Source organism: Carcharodon carcharias, chromosome 13 (assembly GCF_017639515.1).
Source record: "Carcharodon carcharias isolate sCarCar2 chromosome 13, sCarCar2.pri, whole genome shotgun sequence".
Lineage (NCBI taxonomy): Eukaryota > Metazoa > Chordata > Chondrichthyes > Lamniformes > Lamnidae > Carcharodon > Carcharodon carcharias.
Window position 1 is genome coordinate 20,633,370 of NC_054479.1, and position 21,208 is coordinate 20,654,577.

Here is a 21,208-nt window from a genome sequence, read left to right on the forward strand (position 1 = left end):
CTCATTCCTTTTCTTCATCGCAATGCTGCTCTTGATGACATCATATGTAGATGAAGCCAATTCTATTGCCTCAAATGCCGACTTCACTTCCCTGTCACCATCTTCATTTCTATAAGAACTAACTGCCTGTTGGACTAGTAGCACTCAGTGATCTGGGATTCACTGGCAAGACAACAACTGTTCTGTCCAGTTCCAGTGTGAGTTCACATTGAAGCACAATTCCATTTTTGCAATACAAAAGCGAAATACTGCTGATGCTGTAATAAGAACGGAAAATGCTGGAAAAATTCAGGTCTCTCAGAAAAATGGTCACAGCCTTAAATGTTGACTTGTTCCTCTCTCCGTAGATGATATCAGGCCCGAGTATTACCAACATTTTGTTTTTATTCCATTTTTCCAATGCTCTCATCCTTGTTAGATTTACCATACATAAACTTCAAATCATGCAGAACCATTGCACTTGTATTCTATTCCATATCAGGTTCTGCACGCCAATCTCCATTGGCTTTCTTAATGAATCAGCTGAAAATCCTCATTTCTATTTCAGGCCTCTCCATGGCCTTGCTCTATCTTACCTCTGCAATCTTTCCTAATACTGCTTCCTAGCAAACACCCTCCAAATCTTTGGCTCTAACATCTCTCCCATTGAGGAGAATGTGTGGTTCTGATGGAATGGGATAGGCAGAGAATACAGTTTTATCCAGTTCATTCTGATTACACATTCTTCTGGTTACAACAGAACTCATTACAGGAATGTAGAACTCCACATTCTCCAACTGAAGGAAGAAACATGCTGCTGATGCTGGAATACAAAACGATGAGCAGCACTCTTACTCCAACACTACCTCCCCCCGTCATGTCCCCCTTCTTAAAACTGAAAAAAGGCTGCTTTGAAAAGGTTGTTTACTGTAATCCTGAAGATACTACTAATCCTCAATGATCTCTTGCAGAGTGCTCATGGTATGTTTAATCCGCTTACATCTACCATAAACTCTCTTCTACTTATTAGCGAGCTCAAAATCCTAATTTCAATAACGTGAATTCCTCTGAATATCTGGCCTCATACTTAGAGAAGTAACAATAAATATGAGCTTTTGGTGAATGTTCTAAGTGATGACAACAGTGTTCATTGTACCTTGGAACTCAAGGTTCTCTTCCTCTTCCCTAGCTGTCTTCCACACCCCCACCCTGTCCCCTTCCAAAAATAATCCAAAAAATCTGCAGTGACAAATAAATGTTCAGTATGACCATCACATGTTGGATGCAATTTGAAGGCTGTGGAAGTTTCGTCTGGAGATATTTTACCTTGGGTGTCAATTTCTTTCTTTAGGAAGGATGTCACAATAAAACTATGCCTAATGTTTTTCAAATGAACAAAGGTTCGTTGGATTTCTTCTCCTCTCACAAAAATACTTCAACATTTTTAGGTACATCAGGCGCAAAAACTCAAAGAAAACAATTTTTCCCCAAATAATAACTATTGGATTCTGGAACATCTCAAGATACGACTCTTTTTGTTTTAAATTATAATTTTAAATACAAGTTAGAAAGAATGATTGGGAACCCCATACAAGTAATCTGACTTTTTGTTGGATTGCAATATTCTCAAACTTAACACAAATTTCAACATTTTAACTTCAATGTTACAGTCCTCATGACTTGCAACATGCTCTACAAAGCTCCATTTGAGAGATTAGAAAATGTCTGCATTTGTCAAATGCACTTAAAAGCAGAATTCAGCCCAGTACCAAAGCAGAGCCTTTCAAGTGTCTGTCATAAAAGTTTTGGACAGAAAGAAGCATGCACAGAGCTGGGAGCTTGGAAAACATTGTTCCAGTGTTCCTGTACTTCTGAAAGTATGCAGAGAGTGATGCATCAGAAAACAACTAAGTGGAAGGAAACAGGTTCAAATCCTCCACTGAACTACGTTCCCAACGGCAGCCAAGGAGGTGACACACAGATTCCTGGTGATCACTCTGGAACATTATTGACTTACAATCAGATCACCCAACCCTTGTGCATTTATTGATATGGAGGTGCACGGTCCAGTAAAGCAGCTAGGTAAGAGGAGAAAATCAAGGCTGGTTTAAAAAAATGGAGGAAAATATTTCACAAGGAGCAATTTTAAAATAAATAGTTTTAATTGGACTTACAGCTAGGTAACTTTCTGCCATAAATGTTCTTAAGTTTATTTGAAAACTCTGACATGTGTAATAAAGCCTGACTCATCACCATGGAAACAATGATTTTTGTTTGAATTAGGAAAACTATAAAGAGGTTCTTGAGGTGGGCAGGTTTACATATTGGCAAGCAAAAGGCCAATTTGTAAATTGGACACTATTCTGCCTTAAATTTGCCCTTATTCCCACCACCCCCCCCTCTCTCTTGCCAAGAGAAATGGCTTTAACCAAGTAATCAAAATGAATAGGGAAAGCTCATGACCATTTTATTTTTCTCATGACTTCTTAACCAAGAATGTAAGGGGCTGATTGTAAGGGGCAGCAGGTTCAGTAGGTTTGATTTCAATGATGGTGCATTTTCAAAATTTTGGTTTTCAATCATTTTGTATATGGTAACAAATCTTGTTCTGACAGAACAGTAGATTCAAAATAATTCAAATACTAAACACTTCCTTCTATTTTCACTCTTTCCTGTTATTATAATACATTTTTTTGATGAAGGCCAAGAGTGTTGGGGATTGGTACCCCAATGTGTCAACCACTTGGTATCTGGTAAAGAACAGATGAAATCAAAGTAAAGCTTTGTTCAATGTGCCTCAATCGCAAATTCAGAATATTACCATTTTACTGAAATGTGATATTGCTATTTTCTACACCTCAGATATTTAGAACTCAGCAACAAACTAGGAGTTATTTTGTACTGTACACTTGTACTTTGAGATTTGGATTAAGAATGTCCTAAACTTCTCCAACTCAAGATTGTGATATTCAACACAAGAGATGTTACTCATGCCAGTCTGGGCTAGATTCAAATGCACATCTGAAAAACAAAATTCACTACACTATCATCTCAGTCTCTTTTCAGGCAACAAAAAAAATCACACTCTTATCAGTACATAAATATGAGACTTGTATACCAACATTTAAAGAATAAAACAAGAGCTGAAAGTACAACATGATCAGCTATCTAAACAAAATGTTTTAAGCCTGCAGGATCATTTTAAAAAAAATATTTTTCTTACCAGAATGGTCTTCCTTCAATGTGTTGGTAATTGTGGAGCCAGTAAGAGCAGCCAATGTAGCTGAAGGGGAGCCACGATATCGGGAAAGTCGACTCAGCAGCATCTCATTTATACTTTTTGCAGATTCCCCTTCCTTCCTTGTTAATATGGTTCGTTCCTGGAGAGGGCATGCAGTGCAGCTCTCATTGTGCACCTATAACAGAAGCTCAAAAAAGTGTCATAACTGCAAGGAGATTTAACACACTAAACAAACCACATTAAAGCACAAATCACAAAATAATTCTGTTTTGACATGCTACAAAGTAGTTTTGTCTGGCATCCGTCACTTGCCAACAACTGTAACTAGCAAACTACATACAGAACTTTTGTGATGAAAGGTCTTTGACCTAAAACATTAACTCTTTCTCTCCACAACTGCTATCTGACCTGCTGAGTATTTCTAGCATTTTCTGTTTTTATTTCAGATTTCCAACATCTGCAGTATTTTGCTTTTGTATTAATTTTCTGATCTTGCCTGGTCTGTTACTTTGAGACAAAAAAATAATTGGGGAAAACTGAATTTCCTTGCTTTGGCACTTCTGTAAAGCTGAATTAAGAGCACTTTTGAGGGGAAAAAAGAAGTCTTATTAAACATGGATTTTTTTTTTTGTTTGGACCAAAACATATCCCTTCTCTCACTTATGACTGAGTTACTTTAACACTTAATACACAGAGGGTGCTCTGTTGCTGGAGTGACATGCTTCATCTCAGTCTCTTGCTAGATGCTTCTCATTTTTTTTTGGTTAATATCCAACTCAGCCTGCAATTTGATACTTATTCAGCCTCCTATTAAAATGGCTGAATTTTAATGGATATGGTATAGGTTTAATATTCAGATACTGTTAACATCCACATGCAGTTATACTGGCTCTCTCTTCATCCTCTCCAATTTCTCCAGTTTCCAAAGATGTCAGTTACTTGTGGTGGCACAATTACATAAGCACCACTTGCTCTCTAATACATCACCTAAGTGGCCATTCACCACGTAAAATTTTTGAATAGCTTGCTGTCACTTCATGTCAAAGGGGCATTACAGTCCAACTTTGATCCTGTCCTCACCTGATATCTACATAAACGTTACCTGTATTCAAGATCACTGGATGGCAATCTGGAGGTAAAACCCAATTTAGAAGCACTAAAATCAATTGCAATCCCTCTAATAACATCCTTAACTTATCAGGGATCAAACTGATTTTTGGGACATCGGAACTGGTTTTGGGGGAAGTGGTGGGGTATAACCTGTACAAACCGGAGTTGTACCTCAAGAGGGCTAGGCCAATATCTTGTTGGGAGGCTTGTTAGTGCTATTGGGAAGTAGCTTGGCAGGGGGAATGAGAATCTAAGTTTGTATTCAGAAGGAACAGAAGCAAAGATGGAAATAGAAGGCAGAAAATTAGTAACAAGTATGGAAAGTTAATAAGTATGGAAAGTGGAGGGAACAAAGATTAGAAAATAAACAAAAGGAGCTGCTCAGTGAGTAGTGGTATATATTTTAGTGCAAGGAGTTGAGTGAATACATTTATTACATTAACATGCTATGAATATATGAATATAAGCAGATTGTCATGAAGAGGCTAATGTCTATAATGTTATTGGAAATTATTTTTAAATTGGAATTGTAGTAGGGTCTGTGTCTGCGTGCGTCTTAACTGGACTAAAGCCAGCTAGTCTGGGTGCTTTGATGTGTAGTAGTCTGAGATGTTAATGAGAAAAACGTTGTTAAAAGGTAAAGCCAATTTGCATTTGTTGAACCATTCAAAATAATGGGTAAAATCTTGCACCTAGCTAGGAGACACAAAGCAATGTGTTTATATTACTAATAAAATTGGTGGGATGAAAGGATTGTTAGGAGAGGTAAAATTAAAAGACCTAGTAACACAATGGAAAATTTACATTCAAAGGGAAAGCTAGGTATGTACAGGAAGGAGTGTGTGTGTATAGGGCAGAGGCATGCAAGATCTAACCAGCCTATATGCCTAGAACTGTGTCTGCAAAGGAACCAAATTGCAAAGGACCTCATCTTTAATTTGTAAGGTCAAATGTGCTTTGCCTGGTGTCTGTTCAAAATCTATGGGTTATTGTTGCCTTGGCAAAGCTTTAAATGGGAGTGATTAATTTGGGGATTTGTTTAGAAGTTATTATGGTAGTAATTTGTAGACATGTGCGTGTTTAATTTGTTGCCAAAATTAACAAATGTTTTAGTTTTATATAAAAACATCTCAAGGATTGATGGTTTTATTACTGAATTCAGAGCTGCATCTCAAACATACCAGTTGAAAATATAGATTATAACAACTGTTCAACTTTCCCTCTGGGATTTAATAACCCAGCCTTTACCAACTGCTGTGTCATAAATTTTTGTTGAATTAGGCCTGATCTGTGCCAGAGAACTAGACCATAGCAATTACTGAAATATGGCTTAAAAAACTCAACACTTAGTGTTGCACAGGTTACAGGGTTTTCAGTTGAGATTTAAAAAATGGAAGGGGGCACAATAATGGTTAAAAAAAACTCTACAGCTGAGAGGAGGATTGATATGAGAATGAGAATCAAATGAGGCCCCATGGTTTGAACACATGAACAAAAAAGGGACAATCACACTACTGAGAGTTTACTATTGATCTCCAAATAGTCCGAGAGATGCAGAAGAGCAAATATGCAGGCAAGTTGCTGGGAAGTGTAAAACTAAAAATGGCAGTAATAAAATATTTCAACTACAATAATATTAACTGGGATAAAATCAGTGTAAAAGGTTTAGAGGGTAAAGAATTATTACCCTTTCAGGCGAACCTTTTTTAGCCAGTACATAATAAGCCCAAAGGAGAAGGGCTAGTTCTCAGCTTAGTTTTACGGAATGAATCTGGACAGATGGAAGGGTTATCAATGGGAGAGCATTTCAGTGGCAGCGATTATAATTAAGTTAGTTTAAAGTACTTATGGAAAAGAATAAAGATAGATGAAGAGCGAAAGTTCTAAATTGGGGAAAAAAACAATTTTACTTAGCTGAATTGTGATTTGGTAAAAGTGGGCTGGGAACAGCTACTCGAAAGTAAATCAGTACCAGAACAGTGGGAGGCATTCAAGCAGAAGTTGAAAAAGCTTCAGAACAAATATGTTCCCAAATAGGAAAAGTGTAGGACTCTGAAATCTAGACTTTGCTGGATGTCAAAGGGCATATAGAGTAGGATTAGGCAAAAAAAAGCTTATGCGGATTAGCACTCAATGCTGCAGAAACATTAAGTATAGAAAGTCAGGGTGAAATCAAAAAAGAAAATTAGGAAAGCAAGGAGAGGGCATGAAAAAATATTGACAAGTAAAATCAAAGAAAACCCAAAGATGTTTTATAAACACAGAGCAACTGGTAACTAAGAAAAGCATAGGAGCAGTTGCAAAGCAAAAAGATATCTTATGTGTTGAGGCAGAAGACATGGGCATGTTTCTTAATAAATACTTTGCATCTGCTTTCACAAAAAGGGGAATAAAGCAGACACTGTTGTTAAAGTGAAGGGTGTGAAAATTGGATGGGATAAACAGTGAGGGAGGAAACATCAAGATGTTTTGAAACCTTGAATAAATAAGCCACAAGACCCGGATGAAGTGCCTGCATTAGCAGCCTGGGAAACAAGGGAAGAGATCGCAGAAACTCTAACCATCATTTTCCCATCCTCTCTGGTTATAGGCATGGGTCTAGAGGATTACTAATATTGTATTGTTTACAAAGGGAGGAAGGAAAGCCCTAGTGATTACAGGCCAGTCAGCCTAACCTGGGTGGTGGTGGTCAAATTATTGGAAAATATTCTGAGACAGAGTATAAATCACCATTTAAAAAGAATTAATCAGGGACAGTCAGCATGATTAAGGGAAAATCATGTCCGGCTAACTTGATTGAATTTAAGGAGGTAACAAGGAGGGTTGATGAGGGTATCGGGACTGATGTGGTCGACATGGATTTTACAAAGGTTTTGATAAGGCCCTCCATAGTTGACTGTTCAGAAAATTAAAAGCTCATGGAATCCAAGGAGAAGTGGCAAGTTGAATCCAAAATTGGTTCAGTGGTATGAAGGTTGTTAGGTGTATTTGTGCTTAGAGCAATGATTAGAAGGCTATTTTCAGTGTGGTTCTGCAGGGCTCAGTATTGGATCCCATGCTGCTCATGGTACATTTCAATAACTTGGATTTAAATGTAGAGGGCATGATTTACAAAGTTTGCAGACAATAAGAAAAGTGACCATGCTGTTAGTAGTGAGGAAGAAAACAGTAGCCTGCAGTAAGATGAATGGACGAGTCAGGTGGGCAGAAAAATGACAAATGGAATCCATGAAGTGTGAGATAATGCATTTGGGGAGGACAAACTTTAAAACTTTATAAAACACTAGCTAGACTGCAGCTAGTTCTGTGCACAGTTCTGGTCACAGCATTCAGGAAGGATGTGATTATCCTACACAGGATGCTGTCATGAAGAAAGAACTTTTGCTAAGATTGGGTAGTCTGGGGTTGTCTCTTTGAAACAGACAGCTGAGGGGAGAAGGGCCTAGATCATGCAGATGGGAAGGATTTATTTGCTTAAACAGAGAGGTCATCAGTCATAGGTTTAATGTATTTAGTAGAAGAATTAGATTGGAGTTGAGGAGTACTATTTTCACCCAGAGTGGGGGTGGTCTGGAATTCACTGCCTGAAAGAATGATAGAGGCAGAAACTTTGATCACATAAAAAACACCTTGATGTGCACCCGAGGTCCTGTAACCTACAGGGTTATGAACCAAGAGCTCGAGGGTGGGATTAGGCTGGATAGCTCTTTTTTAGCTGGCACAGACACAATGGGGTGAAAGGCCATAAATCGTTTCAAACTTTGAAACTTTCTGATCCAACCATTTATTTACTAATTGGAAAGATTTGTTAAGTCACTGAAGCACCAAATGTTTTTTGTAAAATATTTAATAATTAAAATTTTTCAGCAACAATCAATGCAGAAAAATAATAGATTTTTTTTTGCCAAATCTTCATTATAACTTTGTGCCAGAGAATGGCACAAGAATCATAAATTATTGCTTGAGAGGATCATTGGCAAGAAAGAGACTGGAGCATAAAAATGTCAAAACCAATCAACTCATTGATGAACCACCACATTTCTTTACAAAACAGGAAATAACATTTGTGCTATATACATCAGGACTGGAAAATTCCATCAACTACCTCAGGCTGAATTAACTTCTAGTTGTGATCGGCTGAAAAACTCACCAGTTGAGTAATACCAGCAGGTCTGGCAGCTCCCTGCAATTAATGATTTACTACCGTAATTTTGGTAAAAGGCATGTTTTTCTTAAGCAGTTGTACTTCATTGTTTTTTTTGATTCATTAATTTTGTCGAAGATTAATGTTAATAGTTTTGTGTGTGAATTTCCTTCAAGCTTGCTAATTAGGAGTCTAGGAGTCATGGCCGAGCAAATTGGCAGTTGCATCACCCAATAAGTTTAAGATTTAAAATCTATATATTCTGGAAATGGAAGGCAAGGACATGGTGGTTTAATAAAACAAACATATCTAATTCAGTTTTAAAGCAAAAACATGCAGAATCTTACTGTCAGTTCAAAGACATCCATGAAGACAGAATGGCCTTTAGGAGTTTTCTCATTCAAGCCTGCGGGAGACCAGATCCAATAGATGTAAGTTCCGTCGGAGCAGAGATGGATTGTGGTCATGTTACTGCCTACTGGGAAGTGATTCAGTGGCATGGACACAATCTGAGACACCTGAACGAACAGTAAACAAAACGGTAAATCAATGTGACTTAATCAGTCAGGTGTACAATTGCATTTTGGTGGATCTGGGATTTGCAAGTTAAAAAGAATTTGAAAGGCAGCGCTAAAGAATTGCTTAAAACGAATATTACTGGGTTCTCATGATGGTTCAGTGCATATTAAGTGGTTGATTTATTTTATAGATCAAGGGATGGTAGGGTAAGAAGTGCAAGTGTGAATGCTGGATGCAATCAAGCTTAGACATGAAACAAAAACAAAAATAGTTGGAAAAACTCAGCAGGTCCGACAGCATCTGCAGAGAGGAATACAGTTGACGTTTTGAGTCTGTATGACTCTTCATTAGAACATTCTGATGAAGGGTCATACAGACGCAAAACGTTAACTGTATTCCTCTCCACAGATGCTGTCAGAACTGCTGAATTTTTCCAGCTATTATTGTTTTTGTTTCAGATTTCCAGCATCCGCAGTATTTTGCTTTTAAGTTTAGACATGATTCTCTCTGTGGACAATTTATTGATTCACCATCGAGGTTCACAATGGCCATTTGGGTAACATACAGACCCCAACACAAAACATCTAGGTCGCAGTCACTCATTTATACTAAGAAGTGATAGACATTAGTCATTTTTATTATCAATTTTAAAGTTGCCAGTCACAGCATCTTAAGTGTTCCATATAATTTAGGCAGAAATAGTTGTGCTTACTCACTATTGACAAGTTCACAACCAGCTTTTAGTTGGGAACTGATCAGATTCAAAGTTAGAGCTATGGATAGTGTTAAAACTAGGCAGTTACTGCATACGAAGTTCAGAGTTAGCATTTTTTCATGTGCCAACAATCTATATCTATTACACAGCCAACTTGGCAATAAAAAGCACCATCCAGATCAAATAGTAAAAATAATTTTAATTCCCAGTAGTTATACATCAGTTTGTCATTTCTCCTTGTCAGGTCAACCTCGTGAATCAGCAACAACATTCTTGTTATATAGCATTATCCGTCATCACACAACGCACAAAAAACACTTGCACAAGCTTGCCCACTATAAGCTAGTGGTCTACTGACAAATGAACTATACCCCAAAAAAACTGAACAGCTTCAGGGGGAACAGACTAGAGAGAAAACTGACAAGGAAAAATAATAGTGCTATGTTAAGTGATGAGAAACACAAGTTAAATAATTCATATGGGAGACCAGAGCCTTGGAAAGAAACACCACTGTGGACAGTTTGAAATTTAATTTTGTAATAAGCTTGTTGTTATTATCTAAGGAACACATGAGCGAATGAGGTTTTTTTGAATGGCACTTCTGTGCAGATAAGGAAGTGATAGATAAACAAGTTTCAATTTTGTTCTACTTCACAATCAAATTTTAACCATTTACAGAACAGTATGCAGAGTTGTAAAAGATCAATTATGAAATTTCTGAACATAAGATGTTTTATGTTTTATTTATGATATTCTATGTTTCTACAAAAAAGGAAGACATTGACATGTGAATCAGTGTGGGGCTTCAATGTCTCAGCCTCAATGGGCAGATCAGGAACAACCGAAATGGAGGACTGATACAATTATTCACTCAGTGTGGTTCACTGCATCTGCAACCGGTAGATTGGCAAATAGGTTATTCCCTTGTGTTGATATTATCATCTGCTGCAAACCCAGTCTAGCAGCTATGTCCCTCAACACTCAGATAGCACTTTTGGTGATCTTTCTACATAGCCATGCTTAATGGTGGGCATTGAAATCCCCCACCCAAAGTATATCCTGTGCCCTTGCTATACTCAGTTTCAGCCAAGTGGTGCTCAAGATGGAGGAATACTAACTTGTGGGGGCCGAGTGGTAATCAGCACAAGGCTTCCTTGCCTATGATTGGCCTGAAGCTAGGTGAATCATAAGGTTCGGCATCACAGGGCCACCCCCACTCAAATGTATACTACTGTGCCCCAATCTCTGATGGACAAGTCCTACCAGTGGAACAGGACATAACCCAAGGATGGTGATGGTATGACAATGTTAGGCTATTGCTTGATTCATCTTTGAGGCAGCTCTCCCAACTGATGTCACTCATGGCTTAAGTGGTAGAACTACCACCCGAGTCAGGATGTTGGGGGTTCAAGTCCCATTCCTGAGATTTAAGTGCAGTACTGTTAGATCCCTCAGTCTTTCGGATACTTTTTCAGGTGAATGTCAAAGATCAGTTCTGTTTCTGGGAAGTTGCTGTGCCCAAAATGAATGCCATGTTTCCTGCAATGTAACAGTGACCAAATTTCAAAAAGTGCTTCATTGATTGCAAAGCACTCGAGACATTGAGGATGTGCTAGAAATGCAGAGTTTTTGAGTACTGGTGAAAAAGAGAAACTTTGAAGTTTTCATCTTGCACTCAGGACAATTCACAAGAAAATGCCACTCATCAGGACAATTCACAGGAAAATACCAACGAAAAGGGAAACAACATATTTACACTGAAGGGAGAGTGCTGATAGGTTGGAAAGTGGACTCCAATTGTTAGCGGCATTGCCATGGAAATGCATCAGTTGATGATGACTAACAGTTAACTGCCAAGCATTGTTTGAAATTTAAACCAGGCAGCTTGACTCTGATTGTTCAAGACATTGCCCTGTGGAATGAGCCAGCGAATGACTGCCACTTATTTTGTTTAGCTCAAACGGGTGCAATGTGTGTACATGTTCAGTCTGCAAAGTACACGGTCTATGTATTAATATATGTAGCTTCCAGTACACATAAATGTCCAATGCTGAGAGCCCAATTTAACCTATCGTAAATTGGTTGTCAGCGTATTTCTTAGCACATTGAGGATTATTTAGCAAACATTGTCCAATTATGGAATCACATCTAATGTCTGACGCTGTTTTGAGTTTTGCAAGCACAGGCTTTGTTGGGTATTGAAATTTAAACATTGCCAGTTGGGAACAGCAAAATGGACATGCCGTTTCATACGATCCACCAGTCTCTGGGGCCTATGGCCAACATACCTAGCATCACATTTGGAAATGCATGGAAATTCATACACTACGTTACTCATTTGTGTGATAGGCAGAACATCTTTTTAGCTTGACGGCAGCATCCTGTTTGTGATAAATACCACTCGTGTTGCTACTGCATAGTAGCAGCATGAAACAATTAGCTTTGCCTGTTGCTCACATTTTTGAGATACCTTGTCCTTCCAGGGTAACTGCCGGGCAATTAACAGTCTGTCACCATCAACTGGTGCATTTTCCATGGCAATGCCTCTACCAGAGTCCACTTACCAACCAACTAGCAGTCTCTTCTCATACAGCATATGTTGCTTCCCCTTACACTGTTATTTCCTTGTGAATTGTCCCGATGAGTGCAAGATGAAAACCTTTGACAAAAAGTTTATTTTTTCAGAAATACTGAAATTCTATACTACCAAATGACCATTTGTACAGTATTCCTTTAGCTTTGCAACCAGATGTTAGCAATGATGATTTTGTAGAGTCAACTGGGCTGGCTGGGTCTTTGTCGAGTCCTAATTCAATGGCCAAGTCACAACCGATTGGTCATTATCGTTTTCTTATTTTTTGTCAAAACGTGAGTCAATGGGGCATTCGATTAAAGTTTTTAATGACAACATGACACCATCGTGGTGACTTTCATTGATATTAGCTCTTTATTCCAGACTTAGCACTTAAATGTTACAAAACAATTTCCTCACGTTCATCCTCTACCCAGCTACCTTCTGGACTTTCTATAAAATCAGTGAATGTCTCCAATGGAAAGTCCTATATTGAGTGATCCATGACAATAGCTTCAAAAAATTCCTAAGCTGCTTTACAAGCACTCATGGCATTTTGCACAAATATGCACAATATCATTGTGGGTGCTCTGCCTAATGTCAGTTGCACTGCCCCACACTTCTTACAAAGCGCAGGAGACTACGTCATCTGAAATTGCTGGTCCTGTCCGGAGGTCCACGATGTACAAGATTAACGGGAGGAAATGCTTCAGCTACCTACCTCTCTTCTAACACCAAATATGTACTTGGGTTACTCTGGAAGGGAATCACGTAATATCTATGGGCTTCAAGCCTTTCAAGACCAGTGGATACCACAAGGTGCGCATTGTTTTATTACTGGGAATAATATTCTAATTTGATACACATATTTTTAGTTTCTTAGAACCAGTTATTTTCATGGTGCACCTCATGGGACACTTGACAGGCACTGGTTTTTCTAGGGGCATTGGAGTGCCCAACACCACCTAAACGGTTTAAACAAAATAGACCTGTAAGTAGAAATATATTTTAAAACTTGCATTTTTAATTATAAAGAGGGTTTTCTGGTACAAAACAAACATCTGTATGTAGCAATTGTTATGCCACAGTTTATAATGAAGTTTTTGGTTTTTTTCTGTCCTGTAAACCTCTACGGTTTCTGCTTTTAGATCTTGTTAATCAACATCAAAAATCAACACAAAGGCTTCAATTTTTAAAATAAAACACTGAACATATGACATACAATGTCTGCATGCTAGACAGTTATTAGCGAGGATCAGGATATAGCTATACTAAATGGAAACTTCACACTGGTTTTCACAGATGAGGACTGCATCGATAATAGACAGTAGTTAAAAAAAAAGGCAGGATTAAATATCCATCAGGCTCCTGGGGTACAGTGGGCATATTCCCAACTCTAAGGAATTGTAGAAGAAAGTGATTGCTATTTTTCAGAATTTATTAAATGCTGGAGCACTGTCTGATAACTCAAAGGTAACTATTCAAAAAAGGAAACTGGTCTTAACTCTGCAAGTTAATAGTTTTAATAAAGATAAAATACTGCAGGTGCTGGAAATCTGAAATAAACAGAAAATGTTGGAAAAACTCAGGTCTGGCAGAATCTGTAGAGAGGGAAACAGAATTAACGTTTCAAGTCCAATATCACTGTTCTTCAGATAAAAGCAAAATACTGCGGATGCTGGAAATCTGAAACAAAAACAAAAATAGCTGGCAAAACTCAGGAGGTCTGGCAGCATCTGCGGAGAGGAATACAGTTAACGTTTCCAGTTTGTATGACTCTTCATCAGAACTAAGGAAAAATAGAAATGAGATGAGATATAAGCTGGTTGGGGGGGGGAGAGACAGGTGGGGCTGGATAGAGGGCCAGTGATAGGTGGAGGCAAAGAGATTGCCAAAGATGTCATATACAAAAGGACAAACAGGTGTTGACGGTGGTGATATTAGCTATGGAATGTGCTAATAGTGACATTAAGGGTAGAAAGCAGGACGAGCAAGTGACAGATTGCCCTAGTGGGGGTGGGGTAGGGGGAAGGGATCGAAATGGGCTAAAAGGGGGAGATAAATCAATGAATGGAAATACATTTAAAAATAATAGAAATAGGTGGGAAAAGAAAATATATAAAAAAATTTTAAAATAAATTATTGGAAAAAGGGGGATCAGAAAGGGGGTGGGAATGGAGGTGAGAGTTCATGATCTGAAGTTGTTGAACTCAATGTTAAGTGCGGAAGACTGCAAATTGCCTAATCGGAAGATGAGGTGCTGTTCCTCCAGTTTGCGTTGAGCTTCACTGGAACATTGCAGCAGGCCAAGGACGGACATGTGGGCATGAGAACAAGGTGGTGTGTTGAAATGGCAAGCGACAGGGAGGACTGGGTCATGCTTGCAGACAGACCGAAGGCGTTGCGCATAGCGGTCACCCAGTCTGCATTTGGTCTCTTCAATGTAGAGGAGACCGTTCTTCAGGATGGATGAGTGCAGCTCCAACAACATTCAAGAAGCTTAACACCTTCCAGCACAAAGCTGCCTGCCTGAAACATTTACTCCCTCTACCACTGATGAACAGTGGCAGCAGTGTGTACCATCTACAAGGTACACTGCAGAAACTTGCCAAGGCTCCATTGGCAGCACCTTCCAAACCCACGACCATCTAGAAGGACAAGGGCAGCAGATACATGGGAACACCACTGCTTGGAAGTTCCCCTCCACTCACTATCCTGACTTGAAAACATATTGTCATTCCTTCACTGTCGCTGAGTCAAAATCCTAGAACTCACTGCCAAACAACACTGTGGGTGTACCTACGCCACAGGGATTGCAGCTGTTCAAGAAGGCAGCTCACCATCACCATCTCAAGGGTAATTAGGGATGGGCCTTAATAAATGCTGGCCTAGCCAGCAACGCCCATCCTGTAAATGAATTAAAAAATTGCTTTACAGCCACACTAGAAAAACTGAAGACATTCTATAGAATTTTATAAATGAATATCTAAAGAGCACAAGGGGACAGTCAGTGTGGTTTAAGTAATAAGTTGTGCACAAAGCTACTGGAATCTTTGAAGAGATAACCAAGTTATTGGTTGAAGATAAATTGAAATACAGTTACCATGGGTCATCAAAAGATGTTTGATAAAAGTTTTTCATATAACAAGGGCTGCAAAAGAAGGTGAGGCTCAGAACAGATGATAAATTTTCCAGATGGATTAGAATTGGCTCAGCAACGCAAGACAGAGGTAATAGAAGAAATAGAAATTACTCTTTCTGGGATCCCTACTATTTGCGATAGTCAGGAATAATATGAAACAGGGTGCCTTCTACTATTTCAAATTTGTTGAGTTTAGAAAAACTGAGAAAATTATGAGAGAAAGATAATCTTCAGAGAGACTACAGTGGATTATTTGGATTGTTCAGACATGGCAGTTGGATTTAAGTGACAATATAAATTTCAGAAGTCATAACAATAAATATTTATGACATCAACAGATCCTTGAACAGAACAAGAATTTGTATGTAATCACTGGTCATATCCTGAAAGCATCTGTTCAGTGTAACTAACAATAAGACAAAAAGGATGCGGGGTTCCATCCTCAATGCACTAGATTACAAGTCAATACAAGTCATATCAATCTATGGGTCAGCAGCGAAGCCAATTCCAGAGTACTGCATGCAGTTTTAGTCAATGTACCTTAAAAAGTATACACATGCAAAAGAAAAAGATTGGAGGTAATGCCAGTCTTTAAGGAACTAAGTTAAGCAATTTAAAACTTATTTTCACTAGAAAGAGGGATTAAATGGAAACATGATGCAGGTCTTTAAAATAATTAAAGGCTAGATTCAGTTGAAGTAAGGAAGCTGCTTGGACAATGAGAAAATGACTACAGGACAAGTACGAATTCACAGACCTTAAGGCAAGGTCAGAGATTAGGGAAAAAAACGATCTTTTCCCCCTTCCACAGAATGGAGGTCATATGGTGCAGACTCCTAGAGAAGCTGTGTGATTCAGGCATCATTTGACACCTTTCAATGGGAGCTGGATCAATATCTGCTCAGAAAATAATTGAAGTTTATGAGAAGATAATAGCGACACTTTTTTCTAAGAAAATAAGGAAAGCAGAGAAGGAATCTTTCATTAAGGATTGACAGGTGGTTTGGGAGAGAATTCCTTATAATGATCATACATGGTTTCTGGACAAAGCAGATTTCATGAGCTGAAAGACATTCGAACACATGAATTAGGAGCAGTAGGCCATTCGGTCCCTCAAGCCTGATCCACCATTTGATAAGATCATAGCTGATCTGATTGTGGGTTCCACTTTCCTGGCTATCCACTATATCCTTCGAATCCTTCATCAGTCAAGAATCTATCTAAGCCTTAGTATTTATTCAATGACCTTGCCTTCAACGATCGCTGAGGAAGAGAATTCCACAGACTAACAACCCTCACAAAAAAATTCTCATCTCCATCCTAAATGGGAGACCCCTTATTTTTAAGTTATATCCCCTAATTCTAGTCTCTCCTAAAAGGGGAAATGTTCTCTGAGCATCCACGTATCAAGTCTCCTCAGGGTCTTATATGTTTTAATAAGATCACCTCTCATTCTTCTAAACTCCAATAGATACAGGGCCAAACTGTCCAAGCCTTTCCTCAAGACAGTCCCTTCATCCTAGGAATCACTGAGTAAACCATCTCTGAACTACTTCGAATGCAATTATATCCTCTTAAATAATGAACCGTACACAGTACTCTAGATGTGGTCTCAACAAAGCCCTTTACCACAGTAGCAAAACTTTAATATTCCATTCCCCTTGCAAGAAATGATAACATCCCATTTACCTCTCTAATCACTTGCTGTAGCTTGATACTAACTTATTGCGATTCATGGACCAGAACACCCAGATCTCTCTGTACCACAGAGTTCTGCAATCTCTCTCTCCATTTAAATAATATGCTGCTTTTCTATTCTTCCTGCCAAAGTGGACAAGATCACATTTTCTTACATTATACTCCTTCTGCCAAATTTTGGCCCATTCACTTAACCTACCTCTATTCCTTTGCAGACTCCTTATGTCCTCTTCATGAGTTTCTCTAAGTATCCTTGTATCATCAGCAAATTTAGCAACCAAACATTCGGCTCCTTCATCCAAGTCACTGATACAGGTTTTATACAGTTGAGGCCCCAGCAGTGATCCCTCTGACACTTCACTGGTTACATCTTGCTATCCCAAAAATTACCCATTTATCCCAATTCTCGGTTTCCTGTGAGCTAACCAATCCTCAACCATGCTAATATGTTACCCCCTACACCATGAGCTCTTATTTTGTGTAGTGACCTTTGAGGTGGCACCTTATCAAATACATTTTGGAAATCCAAGTTCAGCACATCTACAGGTTCCCCATTATCGATATTGCTTGTTATTTCCACAGAGAACTCTAATAAATTAGTCAAGCATGATTTCCCTTTCACAAAACGATGTTGATTCTGCTGATTGAATTATGATTTTCTAAATGTCCTGCTCTTACCTCCTTAATAATTTTCCCTATATGTTCCCTACCGCAGATGTTAGGCTAATTAGCTGGGTCCCTTCTTTCTTGAATAGAGCAGTTACATTCACTATTTTCCAATCTGATGAGACCTTTCCAGAATCTAAGAAATTTTGGAAAATTAAAACCAATGCATCTATCTCAGCAGCCACTTCTTTTAAGACTCTAGGGTGAAGTCTATCAGAACCTGGGGACTTGTCAGCCTTAAGTTCTAATAATTTCCTCAGTACCCTTTCCCTGGTGGTTATAAATGTTTTCAGTTCTTCCCTCCCTTTCACCTCTTGATTTACAATTAGTTCTGGGATTTTATTTGTGCCTTCTACAGTGAAGAGAGAAGCCAAATATCCATTCAATGCATCCATTTCCTTATTTCCCATGATTAATTCCCTAGGCTCTCACCCTAGAGGACCACCGCTCATTGTAGTTTCTATTTTTCTTTTTAAATACCTGCAGAAACTCTTTCTTGTTTTTATTGTTTCTAGCTAGCTTTCTCTCATACTCTAATTTCTCCGTTCTAAAAAATAAATCATTCTTTGCTGGTTTTTATATTCTGTACAATCTTCTGACCTGCCACTAATCTTCATATAATTGTGTGCATTTTCTTTCAATTTGATACTATCTTTAACTTCCTTAGTTAGCCACAAATGATGTATCCATTTTCCAAAGTCTTTCCTTCTGTTGTGTTATGAAATAGCTCCTTAAATGTCTTCTACTGCATCTCCACTGGCCTACACCTTAAGTTAATTTCCCAGTTCACTTTAACCAGCTTTGCCCTTATACCCTTTACATTTAAAACACTAGTATTAGACCCATTTTTCTATCTTGCAAACTGAATGCAAAATTCAACCATGTTATGATCACTGCTAACTGGGGGCCCCTTTACTACAAGGTCATTTATTAATCCGGTGTCATTGTAAATTATCAGGTCGAGAATAGCTTGCTCTCTGGTTGCCTCTAAAATGTGCTGCTCAAAGAAACTGTCTCTAAAACACCTGACGAACTCATCCTCCAAATTACCTTTGTCAATCTGTTTAAATCTATATGCAGATTAAAATCACCCATGATTATTGCCGTACCTTTCTCAAAAGCCCCCATTATTTTTTCTTATATACCTCGTCTAAGTCTAATTACTGTTAGGGGACCTATAAACTCCTCCCAAAAGTGACTTACCATTGCTATTTCTTATCTCTACCCAAAATGATTCTACATCTTGATCTTTAGAACCAAGGTGACCTCTCACTACTGTCTTATGTTATCCTTAATTAACAGAGCTACCCCACCTTTTCGTAGCTTCTTTAACTTTTCTATACCTAAAGTACCCTTGAATGTTCAGGTCCCAGCCTTGGTTACATTGCAGCTACCGTCCCTGTAATGGCCATCAGATCATACATATTTTTTTTTTATGAACTGACAATTCATCTGTTTTGTTACAAATTCTATACGCATTCAGATACAGAACCTTCAGTCCTTTTATTTTTAAACTACTTTTTCACCCTCTGGCCTTATCTGCTGGTACACTCTTAAATTTGTACACTGTCCCTTCTTACCATGCTGATTATCATTACCCTTATAGCTACCTTGCTTTCTTACCTTGTCCTCTCCCTTTAAGTTACCACGTCTTCCCTGACTTGATCCCTTGACCCCACTAGTAAGCTAAGTAGTGGGGGGTGAGGGATCAAGTTTAAAGCCCTCTCTACTGTCCCCCAGATCAGTTTAGGTAAAGCCCATTCTTAATAATACAGCTTCCATTTTCCCAGGTACTGGTGCCCCATTTCTCCCACAGCAATCTTTGAGACACGCATGCAACTCTAACTTAATTTACCCTATGCCAATTTGCTCATGGCTCAGGTAATAATCCAGTCAACTTTTGCAATCTTTTGCATTACTGCCTTATTTGACACTCGAGGTAGCAGAGAATCATACTAAGTAAGCATTTGAGCTGCTTCCCCAGAGTGTTTCTCATAACCAAAGCTACAGATACCAAACAGGTTAGAAAACTCCGATGAAAAACAGCATATTGAATTAATCATTTGCACAAATAAAGTTAATTAAAAATGTGATCAGAACATATGAATTGAATTAAAATGTGATCAACACACAAATCAAACAAATAATGTTGCTTTGTAATCTTCCACAAAAGCATTCTATATATTTGTGCTTGGGATGTGGGTACCTCCAGCAAGGTAATACATTATGCCCTTCCTTTATTGCCTTGAGGTTATGATGAATATATGGTCAACTTTTTAAAACAAACTGCAATCCAACATCTGGCAGTTTGAACTATCAGTGCTGTCTTAAAGCTGAAGTGTCCAAAGTATGGACAGGCCAAGGGTTATATCCAATATGCAAGCTTCAGTTATTCAGCCCACCAAGTCCCAGTTTCTGATGCATCATGTTGACAGTGCTTCCATTAAGTTAACACAGAAAGTTAATTGGCATAAGAAATTGCAAAAGGTTGCTACCATATTAATCAAAAGGCAACCTAGGTCCAGAAATCAGTCTTTTTTCACCAATGAGAAAAGTAAGTAACTCTCACCATCAGTCATGCCCAATTTACCTTTTTTATATATAAACTGAATAATGGAAAAATATAATTTATGAACACAAGAAAGGATAATTCTTCAATGCGTAATCTGTATTTAATTATATCTGATATTCTTTCACTTAAGCAACTATTACTTTAGTTTTATGAATTCATATTGCAGTAACACTGCAAAAATAGTTCAATTTTACATCATTGCAAACTGCAGCCTTGATATTTTAGAGACTTTCAGGATGGCTAAATTTGAGGTTGAGGGCAATAATACAGGGCTGCACTTCTAGGAAAAAGCAAGGTGGCATTTGAAAAATCAGCAGATGCAAGAGTGTTAACAATATTCATTCAACAGCAAAAGTTGAGAGATATGAAATTACCTGTAGGGTATACTGATCGATCACTTGAAAGAGGTAATGAGGTTTGCTGTCAAAAGAGGCGGGGCGGTGAAGGAGAGCACTACTGCCAAAAGCAATCCAGCCAGCTTCCAGTTCATCATTGCGACAATAGACAAAACCGCTAGGAAGAAAAAGGTCTGATTAGGAATGACATTACCAGAATTCTCCAGATGAGCTCAAACAAAAAAATCATTCTTGTTCCATCTCACCCAACCCCCATCAAATAATTGGGTTAATAGATAATCAACTTTAACAACACCTGCTATGTTACCACAAGTAGAATTCATTGAGCTCAAGTTCAATTTTGGCGAGCCAAGAAGCAACACTTAGCTATTACCTAATCTTCAAATTACTTAAGAGCATTTATCATCAAATCAACAGAAAGTGACCATCTTCAATTGCACGTCATTGAACATACTTTAATTCCAATACTTCAGATTAGCAAAGACAGACTACCA

The 21,208-nt window shown here is 38.3% G+C and overlaps 1 protein-coding gene across 3 annotated transcripts in view; it reads right to left on the reverse strand.

Moving 5' to 3' along the window:
• LOC121285485 (probable E3 ubiquitin-protein ligase HECTD4) overlaps positions 1–21,208 on the reverse strand; it is a 301,376-nt gene that overhangs the window by 210,596 nt on the left and 69,572 nt on the right. For all 3 annotated transcript variants that reach the window (XM_041201967.1, XM_041201965.1, XM_041201968.1), the window contains exons 6-8: positions 20,733–20,871; positions 8,822–8,992; positions 3,203–3,395 (exon numbers count right to left, since the gene is read on the reverse strand). In XM_041201967.1, coding sequence (XP_041057901.1) covers positions 3,203–3,395; positions 8,822–8,992; positions 20,733–20,871 — 503 coding nt within the window. The remainder of the gene's footprint in view (positions 1–3,202; positions 3,396–8,821; positions 8,993–20,732; positions 20,872–21,208) is intronic.